The sequence below is a fragment of the Antechinus flavipes genome, chromosome 2 (genome assembly GCF_016432865.1).
Source record: "Antechinus flavipes isolate AdamAnt ecotype Samford, QLD, Australia chromosome 2, AdamAnt_v2, whole genome shotgun sequence".
Taxonomy (NCBI): domain Eukaryota; kingdom Metazoa; phylum Chordata; class Mammalia; order Dasyuromorphia; family Dasyuridae; genus Antechinus; species Antechinus flavipes.
In genome coordinates, this window is record NC_067399.1 from 330,202,673 (window position 1) to 330,220,413 (window position 17,741).

At 31.7% G+C, this 17,741-nt stretch overlaps 1 protein-coding gene across 2 annotated transcripts in view; it reads left to right on the forward strand.

The window, feature by feature from the left end:
• The window catches only part of PCNX4 (pecanex 4), a 48,708-nt gene extending 31,796 nt beyond the window's left edge, over nucleotides 1-16,912 (forward strand). Inside the window, exons 8-11 of one of the 2 annotated variants that reach the window (XM_051977766.1) lie at nucleotides 3,846-3,949; nucleotides 5,720-6,750; nucleotides 11,899-12,085; nucleotides 16,187-16,912. In XM_051977766.1, coding sequence (XP_051833726.1) covers nucleotides 3,846-3,949; nucleotides 5,720-6,750; nucleotides 11,899-12,085; nucleotides 16,187-16,438 — 1,574 coding nt within the window. In that variant the 3' untranslated portion in view covers nucleotides 16,439-16,912. Of the gene's footprint in view, nucleotides 1-3,845; nucleotides 3,950-5,719; nucleotides 6,751-6,991; nucleotides 7,193-11,898; nucleotides 12,086-16,186 lie in introns of those variants that run through there. The other variant, XM_051977767.1, reaches the window with a different exon arrangement.
• The last annotated feature ends 829 nt before the right edge of the window (nucleotides 16,913-17,741 follow it).

Sequence of the window (17,741 nt, forward strand, 5' to 3'; positions counted from 1 at the left end):
TAAAAGATTATCATTACAGTAATTGAATAGTTCTGGGTAGGATCTTTAGTGATGGGATTGATAATAACAAATGATAGAGTAGGGAGAAAGATAAGATTATATTCTCTAAGGTCCAGTTTCTTAAAACTGTGGGTCATGAACCCATATGGTCTTTCATAACTAAATGTGGGGGATGCAAAATTATGATTCATTATTAGTAAATATTTCTTTGTATACCTACATACCTGGGATCAAATAAAAAATTTCTTGAACAAAAAGGGTTGCCCAGGAAAAAAGTTTTAAGAAGCTTTGCAATGGTTTCCAAACTTTATATCATGATAGTTCCTCCTTTCTTATAAGAAAAAAATCATGTCCTCTCCCCATTTTTCATAAAATAATCTATAAAAATAATTTTCTTAGCTCATTTTTCATTTAAATGAATTAATATTTTACCACAAGTATATAACATTAAACATTAAATAAACCACAAAATAAGATACATAGGTATTGTTAATAAATGGGCAGATAGGTTCTTAAACTGTGATTTAACATGGAGTTATACTCCCATGTGGGATCTTGTAACTAAATGTGGGGATTGCAAAATTGTGACTTATTATCAGTAAATGTTTGATCTATATACCTATTTTATATACCTGTATACCCATGATCACATAAAAATTTCTCAGGTGAAAAGAAATCACAAATTTAAGAAGCCCTAGAATGGATAGACTTCTGGGCCTAGAGTCAGAAAGGCTCATCATCTTGAGTTCAAATCTATTCTTAGACTTTTAAAAGCAGTATGACCCTGGGCAAGTCACCTAACCTTTCTCTTTGCCTTAGTTCCTCAACTGTAAATTGAGCTGGAAAAGCAAATGGCAAATCATGCCAATATATTTGCCCCGAATAGGCTCATGAAGAGTCTGACACAAACCAACTGACCAATATTTGTTAAAATCATTCATGATTTATATTTCATGACAGCTGTAGTAATGTTATTAATATGATAGGTAGAATTTTTTTTCCTTCACTGTTTCCCAAAATATGATATAATAACATTGCTCCTCATAATTCTTTTTTCAAAAACTAATTAAGAACAATATTTTATCTTTCAAATAACTTTTTTAAAAGGAAAATATAGTGTGTGTGTAGGGGGGGTTATATTCTTCACAATGACTGATACAAACTAGAACACAACATAATAAATGCTTGTTAAATGGATTTCATTGTTTGTATCTAATGGCCCCAAACCAGAAGGATTACATGGGGGCCATAGCAAAGCTGTCTATAATAAATGCCCTCATGGTCCATATTAGAGTCTTAAAAAGTACTTTCAGATGTACTGATTGTAATGCTGTAATAGTTGATACCTGTAACATGATGATCAGTTAAGCTTTGAGCTATGTGCACTGCTAAATATAGTAATCTGAATGATATTTTTTAAGGGCTTTTTATCAAACTATGTTGTAATTAATGCAATTATAATTGTTTACAGCTTTGGATAAATAATGTGTTTCCATTGTTTGGAAATTAAGGCCCAGAACAGAGATTTGAAATTGCTATTTAGAACACTTGCTCAATAGGAATAGATAATTGTTCTTGAACTTTCCAATTCTGTGTGGTCTGATGCCATATATTTCAACAACTTGAATCCCTTCCCAGACCTTCTCCCTGCTCCACTTCCCCATCTATTTCCACTGTTTGTCAAATGAAACACCTATTACATTTCTAAGATTTCTAAGATTTCTGAAATATTTTTCAAATAATAAATTATCAGATTCAACTTTTTGTCGCAAGACAGAAATTAGACCAAAATTACTTTATATCCATAGCAAATAGATTCCTTTTTCATTTAGAAATATGTAGGTCTTTAAAGTAAGAATTGCTTCTATATACTAGTCAAGTGATAGCTGAGCAAGTATACTTTATTCTGTTTCATTTGCAAGCCAAGTACTTTTAAAATTGAAAATGAATTATCTAAATTGCTAACTTTTCTGAAAGTATCTTGCTGACTTATAAGTATGAATTGGAGAATATTGAATTTATTTAAAATATTTAGTTTTTCAGAAATATTCCCCAAATATGCAAACTTCAAGAGATTTTATACTATAAAAAGAAATTCTTTTATCTTTTATCTTTAATTTTATTGCTTTAAAAGAGGGCAATTTCTTTTGCTTAACTACTCTTTGAAAGACTTTGGCTTAAGGAAGATAGTGTTTTCACAATGATATAGAAGTACCCTGTGATATGCTACCATATTTCCAAAAAGCCTTGCTTTTAATGCATCATTTTTTAAAGTTTATTACTTTTGTAACAACTTTAAAACTGTAGCTCCTTAGTCTTTTCTCAACATAGAAGACTGATTATTTACTAAGCATTCAATTTATCCAAATTGCATTTAGGGATTTTATTTTTTAACTAGTGCTATAGACTTGCATTTCATTCTAACATTAATTGACATTGTTATTTTCTAGCCCAATGCAATTATCTTTTATATCATTTTCATTAAAATTCTGTTATATTGAAATTTTATCAGGATTTAGCCCTATCAATAGTTTGCACATCCATTGGTAAACATTTATTGTTTTCTTTTTGGTAAGAGTTTGGGCTACAAAGAAAATAAAAAATAGTCCCTGCCATCCTAGAGCATACATTCTTAAAAAGGGGAGAGAGAACAACATGTAAGTAACTATATTCAGCAAGATCTTTACAGAATAGATGGAATGTCATCTAAAAGGAAAAAATGTTTTTGCATCAAAAACTGACAGGACTAGAGAAGGCCTGCAGAATGTGGATCTTGAGATGAGTCTTAGAAGAAGTCAGGGAAACCAGGAGATAGAGGTAAGGAAGCAAAAGCACAAGAATAGGAGATAGTGTTCTATTTGAGAAACTTGAAGCAAGTCTCTGTCACCAGATCTTGAGGTGTGTATAAGGGAGTAACAATGAGTAAGAAGATGGAGGGGGTCCAGTTCTAACAGGTGTTGGAATAGGCCAGACAAGAAGCAATAAGATTGCTTCTTGAGTGATGGTTGTATGAGTAATTAGAAAATAAGCATTTTCTGAGTTTGTGTGCCAGGCACTCTACCAAGTGCTAGAGATAAAAGGAAGGCTAAAATTATCCCCATTCTAGTGAGGGTAAATCACTATGACACTTGTCATAGTGGGCAGCCAGTCCAAGGGTACTGAGGAGCTAGAGTATTCTTTTTGGTAGCAGGCAAGTGGAGGGCAGTAGTAAGGTTTAAGAAGAGAACTGGAAAAATAGGAAAAGCTCAGGTTATAAAAAGCTGTAAATGCCAGATAGAGGACTTTATATTTCATAATGAAGGTAACCAGGAGTCACTAGAGCTCACTAAACAGGGCATGACACAATCCGGCCTACACTTTAGAAAAAGAACTCTGGCAGTTACCCTAAGAGGATTGATTAAGAATGGGGAAAGATTTAGAAGACTGTTAGAAGATTATTCTAGTACTTCATGTGAGAAGTATTGATGACCTGAAATAGAGTTGTGACTATGTAAATGGAGAGAAGAGGGTGCATATAAAAAATATAGTAAAAGGTAGAAATTTGATACTTGCTTCTAGTTTTGTTTTTTCCCTCTGGAAATTTGAAAACACTTTCATACGTAGCATAATGGTAAATTAAATCATGTTGATAATCTAATTCATTGAGCTTTGTCTGTTTTAACTAATTTTAAGGCCTTGTACAAAAATAAGGTTTAATTTTCTATTTTTAATAATGTTTAATTTTCTATTTCTAATTTTTTCTAGGGTAGCAGGAATTAAAAGTCAGTTTCCAAAACTCTCCCATAATAAAAATGACTATCAAAATTGCTCATAAAAATAATTCATCTTTTCCTATCGTATTTTAGGTCTTCTTTTACCTGGGTCACATTATTTATGTCGTTTTCAAGATCGACTTATCTGGATTCTAATTCTAGAACGAGGATATACCTATTGCTGTATTAACATTAAGGTCAGACCACTAAGTTTCTCTCCAGAGTTGGTTAACATGTTACATGTAAAAATGTTTCTGTGATCAATTTAGTAGCTATTAAATACATAGCAACTTGGAATAAATCTGCTTTTTTTTAAAATTTGAAAATACATATTTTAAAAATGAGAAATATATATATTGATATCGTGTAGTGTTATCAGATTATTAGTTGGCAAAGAAGCTATATAGATAGTCACCTGTTTTCTAAGTCCCATTCTCTATGACCTTGTCCAACCAATCAGCTCCAGAATATAATTCTGTAATATTGTTTGGCTTAAGTAGACTTAGAGTGAACAGTATATGGAAAACAGTATAGTATGAGCTTCTTTAACATAATACAATAGGTTCAAAATGTTCCTGATTAAAACTGTCACTAACAACCTCATAAACAAGAATAATAAGAAAATCATGCCATACTATTAGAATAATTCTTCCTTCTTTGATGTAAAGTTAGTATATGGTATTGAAGTATCATGTAATATGTTAGCAGGCCATTCTAAATAGAATTTCTTTGGCCTTAATTTTTTTGCCAGTTAGACAACTATATATGTTTTTTAATAGCAAAGTAAAAAGCTTCCCTACACAAGTAATTTGTTAGCTTAGCCTATTTGAAATCAGTATGTTTAATAGAGGGCATTGATTGTTTTGAAGAAAAAAAGATTTCCAATATTAGAATATAGTAGTCTAGAAATTGAAGTTATCTATATAGTTAAATAAAAATATGTATATATTTAAAATTAAATTATATTTAAATAGTAATAAATAATATTTGAATGTTTAAATATATATATAAGTTATTAAAAAGATAATTGTGATCCTTCAAGTGTGGTCTTCCAAGTTTTTATGATTGTCATAAAAGTAAAATTTTTATTAATATTTCTCTTTGATTGCCCATAGTGTCCCTAGATACATATAGGTGAAGAAACTAAAGCTGAGAGATTAACTGACTTGCCTAGGGCCACACAAGTACTGAATTGCAAAGCTAGGATTCAAATCTGAGATCTTCTAAATAAATCCATATGTTGTTTTACCATATCTTGTTGCCCCTAAATTTAAAAGATAAAGCTTTTGGTTAAGAACAGGTACGATATTTTTATTAAGGAAGAATACATAAATATATCTATGGCTAAGTAATTATGAACAACCAATAACATTTTATTAAAAGTCTACTATGTGCTGGGCCCTGGGGATTACAAAAAGAGGGTAAAGGCAGTCCATGCCCTCAAGGAGCCTGCAGTCTAAAGGGGGAGACAACAAGCAAAGGCAAAAAAATACATATAAAATGTAAAGGGCTGAAATTCTGAGTTGATGCACTTAGGTCAGACAACTGAGCACTTAAGGCTAATTACCGATTGGACAATACTCTATTAGCATATGTTTGGAAAATGGCCCTTTCCACTATTCTATGCTAGTTCAATCTTTTGGTGTATACAGAGAATTGTTGCAAGACCCAGGGGGTGGAGTAAGACAAGCCAGAGTCATTTTGGTGGTAGATAAAGAGAAGGAAGGTCGTGGAGAGCCTGCATCCATCCAATTCATTTCTACCCACAAAGACCAAAGACTTTTGCTTATCCTGACTCCAGCTGATTCTAAGTCATCCGGGGTGCTAACTCAGTCTTCACAATAAAGAAATTATAATACAGGATAAATAGGAAAAAATAAAAAGAAGACACTAGAATTAAGAGGGATTGGGAAATGCTTTTTGCAAATAATGGAATTCACTCAAGAAGTTTTTGTTTCTTCCTTCAGGGATTAGAATTACAAGAAACTTCGTGCCATACCGTTGAAGCTAGAAGAGTTGATGAAGTTTTTGAAGCAGCCTTTGAGCAAGAGGAATATACAAGAGCACTTCCTCTCAATGAGCATTTTGGTAACATCTTAACACCCTGTACTGTTGTACCTGTGAGACTGTACTCTGATGCCAGGAATGTCTTATCTGGTATCATTGATTCTAATGAACATTTACAAGCATTTAAAGATGACCTCATTAAAGTACTTGTGTGGATACTTGTACGACATTGCTATAAAAGAAACAGAACACCGAAGAAAATTGATGAAACTAGAAATAATGGTATGCCACCTCTAATCAGGCAGCCTGAATTGATTGAACCATATCCACAAGACCCCAATGATTCAGATAGTTTAAATTTAGAAACATTTGATGAGTGGTCTGATAATGACGTTTTTGATGATGAGTCTACCACCAAAAAAGACAAAAAAGAAAATGGGCAATTGAAAGTTTTGCCACATACAGCTTTACCTATTCCAGGATCAGTAGAATCTCGGAGTACAGATTCAAGAGAGACAATTTCAGAAGATAAACTATGTAAAGCAGTTGCATTGGGCCTTCCCGCTGTTGACAAAGGAAAGCAAGAAGAGACGACACACATTCCTCTGTTGGAATTTCGTTGTTCTCATTCAGAGCTGTTAAGTATACCAGAAGAATGGAGGTCTAGTTGCTTGCCCAAATCCAGAATTAATGAGATGAAGCAGTTATTTCCAGAAGACTGGTACAAGTTTGTTTTAAGTCAATTGGAATCTTTTCATCCAGAAGAAAATCTTTCTAATATACTTGAAGACATAACAAAGGATGAAGTTTTGAAAGACTTATATATTCATGCAGTGATGTCTTGTTATTTTAGTTTTTTTGGAATAGATAGTGTGGTCCCTAGCCCTAGCCACATATTTAGAGCTTACAATAGTGGCATTAATTGGTCTCTTGGTTTGGACTGGCTAACTGAAAAACCAGAACTGTTCCAGCAAGCATTGAAAGCATTCAGGTAAGAAATAATTTAAGTATTAATAGTAACCTTCCTTGAAGTCCTATTCTGACATGTTGTATTTGGCAAGTAGCCCAGTATTTTTTTAATTCTATTTATGTTGCAGATAAATAAGTTTTTAATTTTTTGGTTTAACTAAACACCCCCAAATTCCTAAGAAATACATTTCTTAAAAAGATTTAAGCAAAGCTGCCAAGTAATGTCATTGCTACTAACTTTATAAATCACTGTCCACTTTTAGAGTTTGCTGATTGTTAGAGGAAAGGAAGGGCATGTGCTTGAGCTTTGGTAACATGGATCAACTATCAATACAAGAAAATTCAAGTGGATGAAGAATACCTGTTGACATGTAACATGCAATTCAATGGACAAGCTATAAAGTGTGTCAGTCATTAATATGCCTTGGACAGACACTGCAGATTTGACAGTGAGTTGGATGTAGAATTGTATAGGAAGAGGTGGGCAAGCCAAGTTAGTACTCTCAGTTCAAGAGGCAGATGGTGGTTTAGTGGATAGAATGCTGGACCTGGAGTCAGATTGAGTTCAAATTTGGCTTTAGATATTAGCTGTGGGACCCTAGGCAAGTCACTTAACCTCTGCCAGCCTCATTTTCCTCCATCATAAAATGGGGATAATAACAGGATCTATCTTGTAGAGTTGTTGTGAAGAACAAATAGATAACAAAATAGCTTTTAACAGATCATTCTTGGCTCTTAAAAGTATTAGTATTTTAGTAGTTTAGATATTAATATTTAAAAACATTAACAGTGCCAGGCACATAGGAAATATTTAAGATAATGTTGATCAGTGGAATATAGAGATGCATGGTAAATGTAAGCACACTTTAACACATTACAAATGAGGGGTAAAACAGGAAAGACTATACATAAAGCATAATCAAAAGAACAGTTAATACAGTAATAACAGTTCTATAAAGAAAAACAAATCTTGAAAGACTTGAAAGAACTCTGATCCATGAATTGGCCAATCATATAATTATGCATATTAAAAGCAAAAACATCCAGAGCCGCATGATTATTTCAATAGACAGAAAATTATGAGAAAGTATGATATTTACTTATGCTAATAGCAATAAAAAACACTAAAGTATAGCCATAGAAGAGGAATCTTTTTTTAATATCACAAAAATAGTTGTCTAAAATCAAAAGCAAACATCATTTGCTATAGGATTACACTAGAAATTTTTCCATTAAATACGATAATAAATAAAGTAAGGATTCTCACTCTCTACTGTTAACTGAAACAATGGTAATAAGGATAAGGGGAAAGAATGTTAAAGAACAAATAAGACTCCATATTTCCTGTTGATATAAGTTTACCTAGAAAATTCTATTTTCAAAGTGTTATTTAAAAAAATAACTGGAGTAGAATAATATTCACTGCTTATGTCTGAGTCATGCTAATATATTTAAAATGACAGTACTGTTAAATGTTAATAAAGTTAATCTTAAATTTTATGGCTATACCAGTGAAATTCTCACAAGAATACTTTATAGAACTTGATTCAATAATAACAAAATTCATGTGGAGAAATCAGGGATCATCAAAGAAAATTAATAAAAAGATATAGGGATAAAAGGGGAATAGCCCTTCTAGACCTCAGACTATATATGAATGAAGCAAAATTATCTGATACTGGTTAAAAAATAGAGAGGTAAGTCCATGGAGCAGACTAGAGAAAGAAGTAACATAAATGGTAGAATTCAACAATCTAGTTTTCAATAAACTAGAAAATGCAAATTATTTAGATTAGAATTTTCTGTTATCAAACAAAAAGTACTATTTTTTAGGAAAGCAGTCTGGTAGAAATTAAGCTTAGATCAAAACCTGAAGCGATGTTCCATAATACATAGCAAATGGATGATACTATAAAGAAAAATTCAGGAGAATAGCAGATCATAAGCTTTTCACATCAAAGTCTTACATGTTACATATATTTTAAAACTGTTTCCATATATTGATCTTTTTATGCTTTTTAAATTTTTAAAAGAGATACTAAATTATGATTATGTTTAAAAAAGAAAATATATCAATAAAATTTTATTTAAATAATAATAAATTAAAATTTAAAATAATAAATAAATAGAAATTATTTTTATGCTTTGAAGAGTAAGCTCTACATCATGGGTACTCACATTTTCATATGAAATCCTTTTCTATACTATATATGGACATGTTCATTTTATTTGACATTTGTTAACAACAAAAATAAAATGGAAAGAAAAAATGAATGAAAGAAATTATGTAAAGAATATCATTACATAAATATATAACCAGAAAAAAAAGAGGCTAGTCACAAAGCAAGAGTTATAGAAAACTTATGGACCGCCTGTTGTTATTTAATTGTTTTTCAATTGTGTCTTGACTCTTCATGACTCCATTTGGAGTTTTCTTGGGAAAGATTCTAGAGTAGTGTGCAATTTCCTTTTCTTTAAAATGTTTACATTTGAGAAAGGCAAATAGGGATAAGTGATTTGCCTAGTCTCACACAACTAGTAAATTACCTGAGCCATATTTGAACTCAGGTCTTCCTGAGTCTTCCTGACTCCAGACCCAACATTTTATCCACTGTGCTAATTAATTGCCCTGCAGACAACCTATGACTCCTTAATTGTATGTGTACAATGTTAAAAGAACTCAAGGAAGGCCCCAAACCATCACATTGAATATATTCCCTGTGGTATATTTATATGAGAGGACAAAGACAGTAATTATAGTATGGGCAGTGTTAAAAGTGGTATTTTAGGGGCAGCTAGGTGGTGCAGTGGATAGAGCACCAGTCCTGAAGTCAGGAGGACTTGAGTTCAAATATGGCCTCAGACATTTAATAGTTCCTAGCTATGTAACCCTGGGCAAGTCCCTTAACCTCAGTTGCCTCAGGAAAAAAAAAAGTGGGATTTTAAGAGCCAAGAATGATCTGTTAGGAGCTATTTTGTTATCTATCTACCACTTGAATAAAGTCAAACTATATTTAAATATGAAAACATCTGTAATTGTTAAGAATGTTAACATTTAATAAAGTATACATAGAAGACTTAGGAATGAACCTAAAGAATAAATAAAAGTGGGTATACCTGCCAAGACCAACTCAGAAAGTCTTAAGAATAATTATAAAATGCTTTTTATACAAATAAAATCAGATTTAAATAATTGGAGAAATATTCATTGTTCATGGGTGAACAGAGCCAATATAATAAAAATAAACTTCTACCTATACTAATCTTAATTCAGCACCATTCCATAAAATTACCAAAAATGCTAGAAAAAATAATAACAAAATTCATTTGGAAAAATAAAAAGTCAAAATATTGAAGAATAATAAAAAATGTAAGTGAGGGAGATTTAATTATAAAAAGTCTCTGGTACTAAGAAATAGAAAAGTAGATCAGTGGAACAGAGTAAACATACAATAGACAATAGTAAGTTACTATAGTAATCTTGTGTTTAACAAGTATAAAGATTTTAAGCTTGTGGATAAGAATTCACTATTTGATAAAAATTGTTGGAAAAACTGGAAAACAGTCTGGCAGAAATTTGCATATAGACCAATTTCTTATACCACTACCAAGATAAGGTCAATATCTTATGACCTAGATATAAAGGGTAATGGGTAAGTGACCTAGATATAAAGAAAGATATAAGTAAATTAGAAAAACATAGATCATACCACCTATCATTATGAGTAGGAGAAGACTTTGTGAAAAGCTAAGTAAACAGCATTGTAATGTAAAAAAGGGATAATTTTGATTATGTTCAATTGAAAATGTTTTATATAAATAAAACCAATGTAGCCAAGATTATAAGGAAAACAAAACTGGGAGAAATATTTTATTTCCAGTTTCTAACATAAAGATCTCTCATCTCAGGTGTGTAGAGAACTTTGTCAAATTTGTAAAAATGTTAGTCATTCCACAATTGATAAATGGTCAAAGGACATGAAATTTGTCAATAAAGAATCAAAGCTACAGCTTTGTAGTCATATGAAAAAATATTGTAAATCATTATTGGTTAGAGAAATATAAATTAAAACAACTTTCAGACATTATCACACCTATCAGATTGACTAAAATAATAGGAAAAAATGACAAATATTGGAAGGGACATGAAAAATTGGAACTTTGTGCACAGTTAATGGTATTGTAAATTGATCCAACAATTTTGGAGAGCAACCTTGAATTATGCCTGAAGAGTAGGTTTTTTTTTTTAATGTATATACTCTTTGAAACAGCAATACCACTTTAAGGCCTATTTCCCAAGTTGATCTGGGAAAAATAAAAAATAAATAAATATTCTAAGATATCTGGCAAAGAACTGGAAATTGAGGAAATGCCCATCAGTTGTGGAATGATGAAATATTGAAATCATAAAAATGATGAGTAGGTTGATTTTAGAAAAACATGGAAAGACTTGCATGGGAAAAAAAGTGAACAAGCAGAAGCAATAGAATAATATATATAGTAACAGCAATATTGTTTGAAGAATAATTGAACACCTATAATATATATAGTAACAGCAATATTGTTTGAAGAATAATTGAACACCTAAGTTATTCTAAGTATTATAAATACTCAGATCAGTTACAGAGGATCTGTGAAGGAAGATACTATCCATCTCCAGAGAGAGAACTAAAAAATAGAAGTATTTATTGTATGATTGTGTGTTTGTATGTGTGGGTGTGTATGTGTATTGTGAAATGATGATCTTCTCTAGTGTGGAGTGAAAAAGGAGTGTAGGAGATAGTTCAGAACTTAAAATGTAACAAAGAGATAAAATTTTTAAAAATATGCATTGTTGGTAGGTATATCCATATCAATGATGATTGATTAGCATTAATAGTAATGGAATTGAAAAAAAAATCCTCTAGTTAAAAGTGCTTAAATGTTCTGGTTCCTTTGTTAAAATTACATTTAATTTGTACTTACATTTTGGGTTGTATGAAAACTTTTTTTTCATATGGCCTAATGTGGGTTTTGTCTTTTCAACCACAGATAATTTCAATAAATTCTCTCTAATCTGTTTGCATGAAATGTAATTCCATTGTAGCCCCTGAAGTATTAAACTAAATTCATTTTATTGATAAGATTAATCAAAAATATACAAAAAGACTTTTGATTCTATATTTTTCAGGTATGCCTTTAAGCTTATGCTTGACAAAGCAAGTTTAGGTCCAATAGAGGACTTCAAAGATTTGTCTAGCTACCTAGAGGAATATGAACATGACTGGTATATTGGTTTAGTATCTGATGAAGAATGGCAAGAAGCAGTTTTACATGAAAAGCCATATCTTTTTTCTCTGGGGCATGATCCTAATATGGTAAGAGCCAAAATTTCAAAAATATTTTTGTTGCTTAAGTCAAGGTTCACCCCAAGAATCAGTGATTTCAAATATTATAATTAATGTTTTAGATAGATTTGTCATATTCATTTGATAAAATCCAACACCCATTCCTATTAAAAACATTGGAGAGTATAGGAATAAATGGAGTTTTTCTTAAAATGATCAGTAGTATCTATTTAAAACCATCAGCAAGCATAATATATAATGGAGATAAACTAGAACTATTCCCAGTAAGATCAGGGGTGAAACAAATTGCCTACTATCAACATTACTATTAATATTATATTAGAAATGCTAGCTTTGGCAGTAAGAGAAGAAAAAGAGATTAAAGGAATTGGAATAGATAATGAGGAAATGAAATTATGATTCTTTGCAGATGATATGATAGTATTCTTAGAGAATTCTAGAGAATCAACTAAAAAAACTATTAGAAAAAATTCACAACTTTTACAAAGTTGCAGGATACAAAATAAAACCACATAAATCATCAATATTTTTATGTATTACCAACAAACTCCAATAGCACTGATACAAAGAGAAATTCCATTCAAAATAACTATGTAGATAATATAAAATATTTAGGAGTTTTATCTGCCAAGGCAAAGTCAGGAATTAATGAACACAATTACAAAACACTTTCCACACAAAGTCAGACCTAATCAGTTGGAAAAATATCAAATGCTCATAGGTGGGCCAACCTAAAATAATAAAAATGACAGTACTACTTAAATTAATCTACTTATTCAGTGCCATACCAATCAAACTTCCAAGAAATTATTTTACAGAGCTAGAAACAATAATAACACATTTCATCTGGAAGAACAAAAGGTCAAGAATTTCAAGGGAATTAATGAAAAAAATTACAAATGAAGGTGACCTTGCCTTACAAGACCTACAACTACATTAAAGTAGCAAATCATCAAAGCAAGCAAAGTCAATTTGAGATTTTAGTAATCTAGTGTTTGACAAAACCAAACATGACAGCTTTTTCAATAAGAACTTTTTGGAATAAAAACTTCTGAGAAGGGGCAGCTAGGTGGCGCAATGGATAGAGCACCAGCCCTGAAGTCAGGAGGACCTGAGTTCAAATTTGGACTCAGACACTTAATACTTCCTAGCTGTGTGATCCTGGGCAAGTCACTTAACCTCAATTGCCTCAGCAAAAAAAAAAAAAAAAAAAAAAGAGAGAGAGAGAGAGAATTGGAAATTAATATGGCAGAAAGTAGGCATTGACCCACAGCTAATACCCTATACCAGGTCAAAATGGGTTCATGATTTAGACATAAAGAAAGATATCATAAGCAAATTAGAAAAAAGGATAGTTTACCTCTCAGATTAGTGGAGAAGTAAAGAATTAGTGGCCAAAGAAAAACTAAAGTACATTATTGAATACAAAATAGATAATTTTGATTATATTGTTAAAAAGTTTTTGTACAAACAAAATCAATGCAGACAAGATTAGAAGGGAAGCACTAAACTGCCGGGGGCGGGGTAGGTGGGTGGGGAAATGTACATTTAAGGGTTCCAATAAAGGCCTCATTTCTAAAATATATAAAGAATTGAATCAAATTTATAAGAATTCAAGCCAAAGGATATGAACAGCCAATTTTCAGAGGAAGAAATTTAAACCATTTCCAGTGATATGAAAAGGTGCTCTAAATCACTATTGATCAGAGAAATGTAAATTAAGACTTTTGTAATACTACCACACATCTCAGATTGACTAAGATAAGTGAATTAAAAGATAATGACAAATGTTGGAGGGGACGTAGGAAAACTGGGACATTAATACATTGTTGGTAGAGTTGTGAACTGATCCAACCATTCTGGAGAGCAATTTGGAACTGTGCCCAAAGGCCTATCAAGCTGTGCATACCCTTTGATAGCAATGTTTCTACTGGGCTTGTATCCCAAAGAGATTAAAAAAAGGGGTTGGGAGAATTGACCTATGTGTGCAAAAATATTTGTAGCAGCAGGATGATTTGGGCCTGGAGAGACCTACATGAAATGATGCTAAGTGAAATGAACAGAACCAGAAGGCCATTTTATATTTAATTGTTGATTAATTCTAATGAATATGTTTCTTCTAAACAATGAGATGGTTCTTGTGATGGAGAGATCCATCTGAATCCTGAGAGAGATCTGTGGGGACTTAGTGTGGATGACAAGATAGCATTTTCACTGTTTTTGTTATTGTTAGCTTGCATTTTATTTTCTTTCTTGTTTTTTTTTTCCTTTTTGATCTGATTTTTCTTGTGCAGCTTGATAACTGTGAAACTTATGTATAGAAGAGCTGCACATGTTTAACATAACAAATGTTATCTACTACATTAGTTAATCTACTACTTAGTTAAGCATCTACTACAAAGTACACAGACACTGTGCTAGGGATACGAATATAATAAGTAAAATAATCTTGAACTATCAAGAAACTCACTTTCTAAGGGAAGGTAGATTAGGGAGTAGAATATGAATGGAAAATAGAATCTCAAGAAGGAAAAAGAGAAAATAGTTGGCAAGGCAAGGCAAAAGGTAAAATGATCAATAAAAATAAAGCAAATTGACTTCAGTGCATTAGTAGGTAGTAGGATTTAAGAAAGGAGAAGAGGTTGGGGCTAGATTGAAAGGAAGTAGTGGGATTATGATGGAAGTTGAAGGGACAATCAAGTTAATTATTTAGAAGTAGTGTTAAAGGTTTTAACCAAGTACTTAGGTTAACCAAAATACCTTGTATTCCTTACCTCAGAGTTAGTGACGATGTGATTTTGTAAAGTGTTAAGAATTATAGAAATACTCATTGTTATTTGTTTAAAAAAATCTTCCTCCATAGAAATCATATATCACCTTCTCCACATCTTACTTGATAATCTTCCTGAGTTATTCTTATAGGATGGCCAGGAATGGGGGTAGGGTGGCAAGAGGGAATGGAGCCTCAGTATCTAGTGATTAACTTAAGAGTTTCCTCAAACTTAGCCAGAAGCTTGTATGCATTTTGTTTCTAAGTCTGTTCTCAAAACTTTTCCAGCTTGATAGAACTGCCCAAATTTATGATCCATTAGCAAAGCAAATGGTGGTCTCGGTGACACAGTAAAGTATCAGAGAAAGGGCCTGTGGAAGGAATTAATTGTTAATAACATACGTTAATAGTGAGCTAGAGAGGCAGTGAGACCTCTTTAACACTACCAGTTCAGGATGAGTTAGAATCTGCATAGGTAGAAGGAATTTTTACTCATTTCTGATATATTAATGTGAAAATGAACTAAACACTTAACAGAATACTTGTTTGGATTCTGACATGTAGATTGATGTAACTCATATTCTTAAAACTATTAAAGTTTAACCTATTAAATTCTCACTGCTTAAAATAAGTTTAAAGATGTCTGCCATAAATAAATGTTTTAGAATCTATGCTAATGCTAGTTTAAATTTGGCTACTAAAAGAAAAATTATTTGAATTATGTATTTATGCCTTTTGCTGACAAATTAACTCTGGGATAACAAGCCAGCTCAGATATATATGGTTAAGTTGTTAATTTCTAAGTGCTCACAGTAACATTCCCTTAAGTCACAAACTACCCAATGTGACTTTCAGTTGAATTCTGGGTAATTGCAATACCATTGAAGATCCTCAAGAATACTTCTTGAAATATATTTTTCCTTTTAGGAAATAAAGGCAAGGCAAAGGACAACTAGAATATTATATACACCACTGGTGTGGAATCACCATGTTTTTGATTATTTCTTTTAATTGTTCCAAGAAAAGATTCAGTATGTGAAGAGAGGTTGGAGTGACAGTTTTCAAGGGGAAAAAATGTCAATAAAACGTAAAATAAAATAAGCAAAGGCCAGATGACTACCTGATTAGTATGTTATAGTGGGAATTCATGTTCAAAAATGGGTTAATCTAGATTAGATTGTCACAGAGTTCCTTTCTGACTTTGAGATTCTTTGATTCAAAGTAGAAAATTTGATGTGTACTTTTTTTGAATATGTTTATTGTATGTATACTTGTATATGTAATTAATTTTCAACATTAAATATGTTGATTTTTCCCTCATTTTTTCCTTTTCTTTAAAGGGAGTATACACTGGGAGAATCCTTACTCTTCAGGAATTGTTGGTCCAAGTTGGGAAATTAAATGCTGAAGCTGTCAGAGGGCAGTGGGCTAATCTTTCATGGGAACTGCTCTATGCCACTAATGATGATGAAGAACGATACAGTATACAAGCTCATCCAGTACTTTTAAGAAATCTTACTGTACAAGCAGCAGATCCACCTCTGGGATATCCAGTTTATTCTTCTACACCTCTCCATGTGCCTTTGATCTAAAACTCCTTTTTGAATTTGTAATTTTAATGTCAAAGAAATCTTTTAATATTTAAATCTTAGAAGCAGCATGATGTTTAGATTTCTGTAGCTTCATTGGAAATTTTTAGAAAATCATCTGAGAAAAAATAAGCTGCATGAAGTTAATCCTTTGCCCATAGAAATGATAAGAGTTTCATTAGCCCATTACTTTGGAATTTGGAATGATTTATCTAAAATGTGTGATATGTGGACTCTGGTAGTCTTATTGGAATATGATGAAACTAGCTTTTTTTTTTCTACAATAACAACTTTCTACTAGATTATATAATGAACTTTTTTAATCCTTTCTTAAATATGACAGGTAACTTGCATTTCTCAGCAAGCTACAGCTATATCTGTATCAGTGTTTCTAAATGATAATGGACCCTATAGTAGGTGACCAAATTGTACATACACATTTTATTTAAAATAAAATTTTGATATTTTGTTACTTCATATTTTGTTTAATGTTAATGTTTTGCTGTATTTTTACATGTTTTTAAATGAAAGCTTTAGGCTGTCATTTAATAAAATATTTTTCATCCTTGATAAAGAACCTTTTTGGTAAATTCGAAAGAGAACAAGTGTGTTTTATTCTGGTACAGGAATATCTACAAAATTAGAAATAGTGTTTTAAAGAGGAAAATGAAAAATAAAGGGGATGGGATAAATTTTTCTTAAAACTTGGTTCTCAGCTTCTTAATGAAACCTTAAGTTTTTTAACTAGTATTTCTGTGCTAGAAGAAGAATACATTGTATCAGTTAAAAACACTTCATCTTTTATTTTGGATTCACATCCTGTAGCATTCTCTGGTGTTGGAGAGAAATGGAATATGATAGTTGAAAGAACACCTCAGACAGTCATGAGACTGTTAGGAACCAGCTGTGGATATCTTATTCAAGCCACTAAATTTCTTTGGTTCTCATTTGCCACCTTTATAAAAGGGAAAACTTGAACAAGAATGATTTTTGAGCAAGAGATTTTCCTTGTTTGTAGCCCTAAAATTCTCTGACTCTTATTCTATGATCATTTATGGCTTATTTTGAACTATTGTAAATAATCTTCTCAGAGCATTTAGAAGGCACAATGATAGAGCACTGGCCCTGAAGTCAAGCGGACCCAAATTCAAATCAGGATTCAGACACTTACCACATTCTAGCTAGCTAGTGTGACTCTGGGCAACTCACTTAAACCCTGTTGCCTTCCCCCCAAAAAACAAAAACAAAACAGGAATCTCAAGTTACTCAAATAAAACAGTTCAAATCATTATTTTCCTCAATAGAC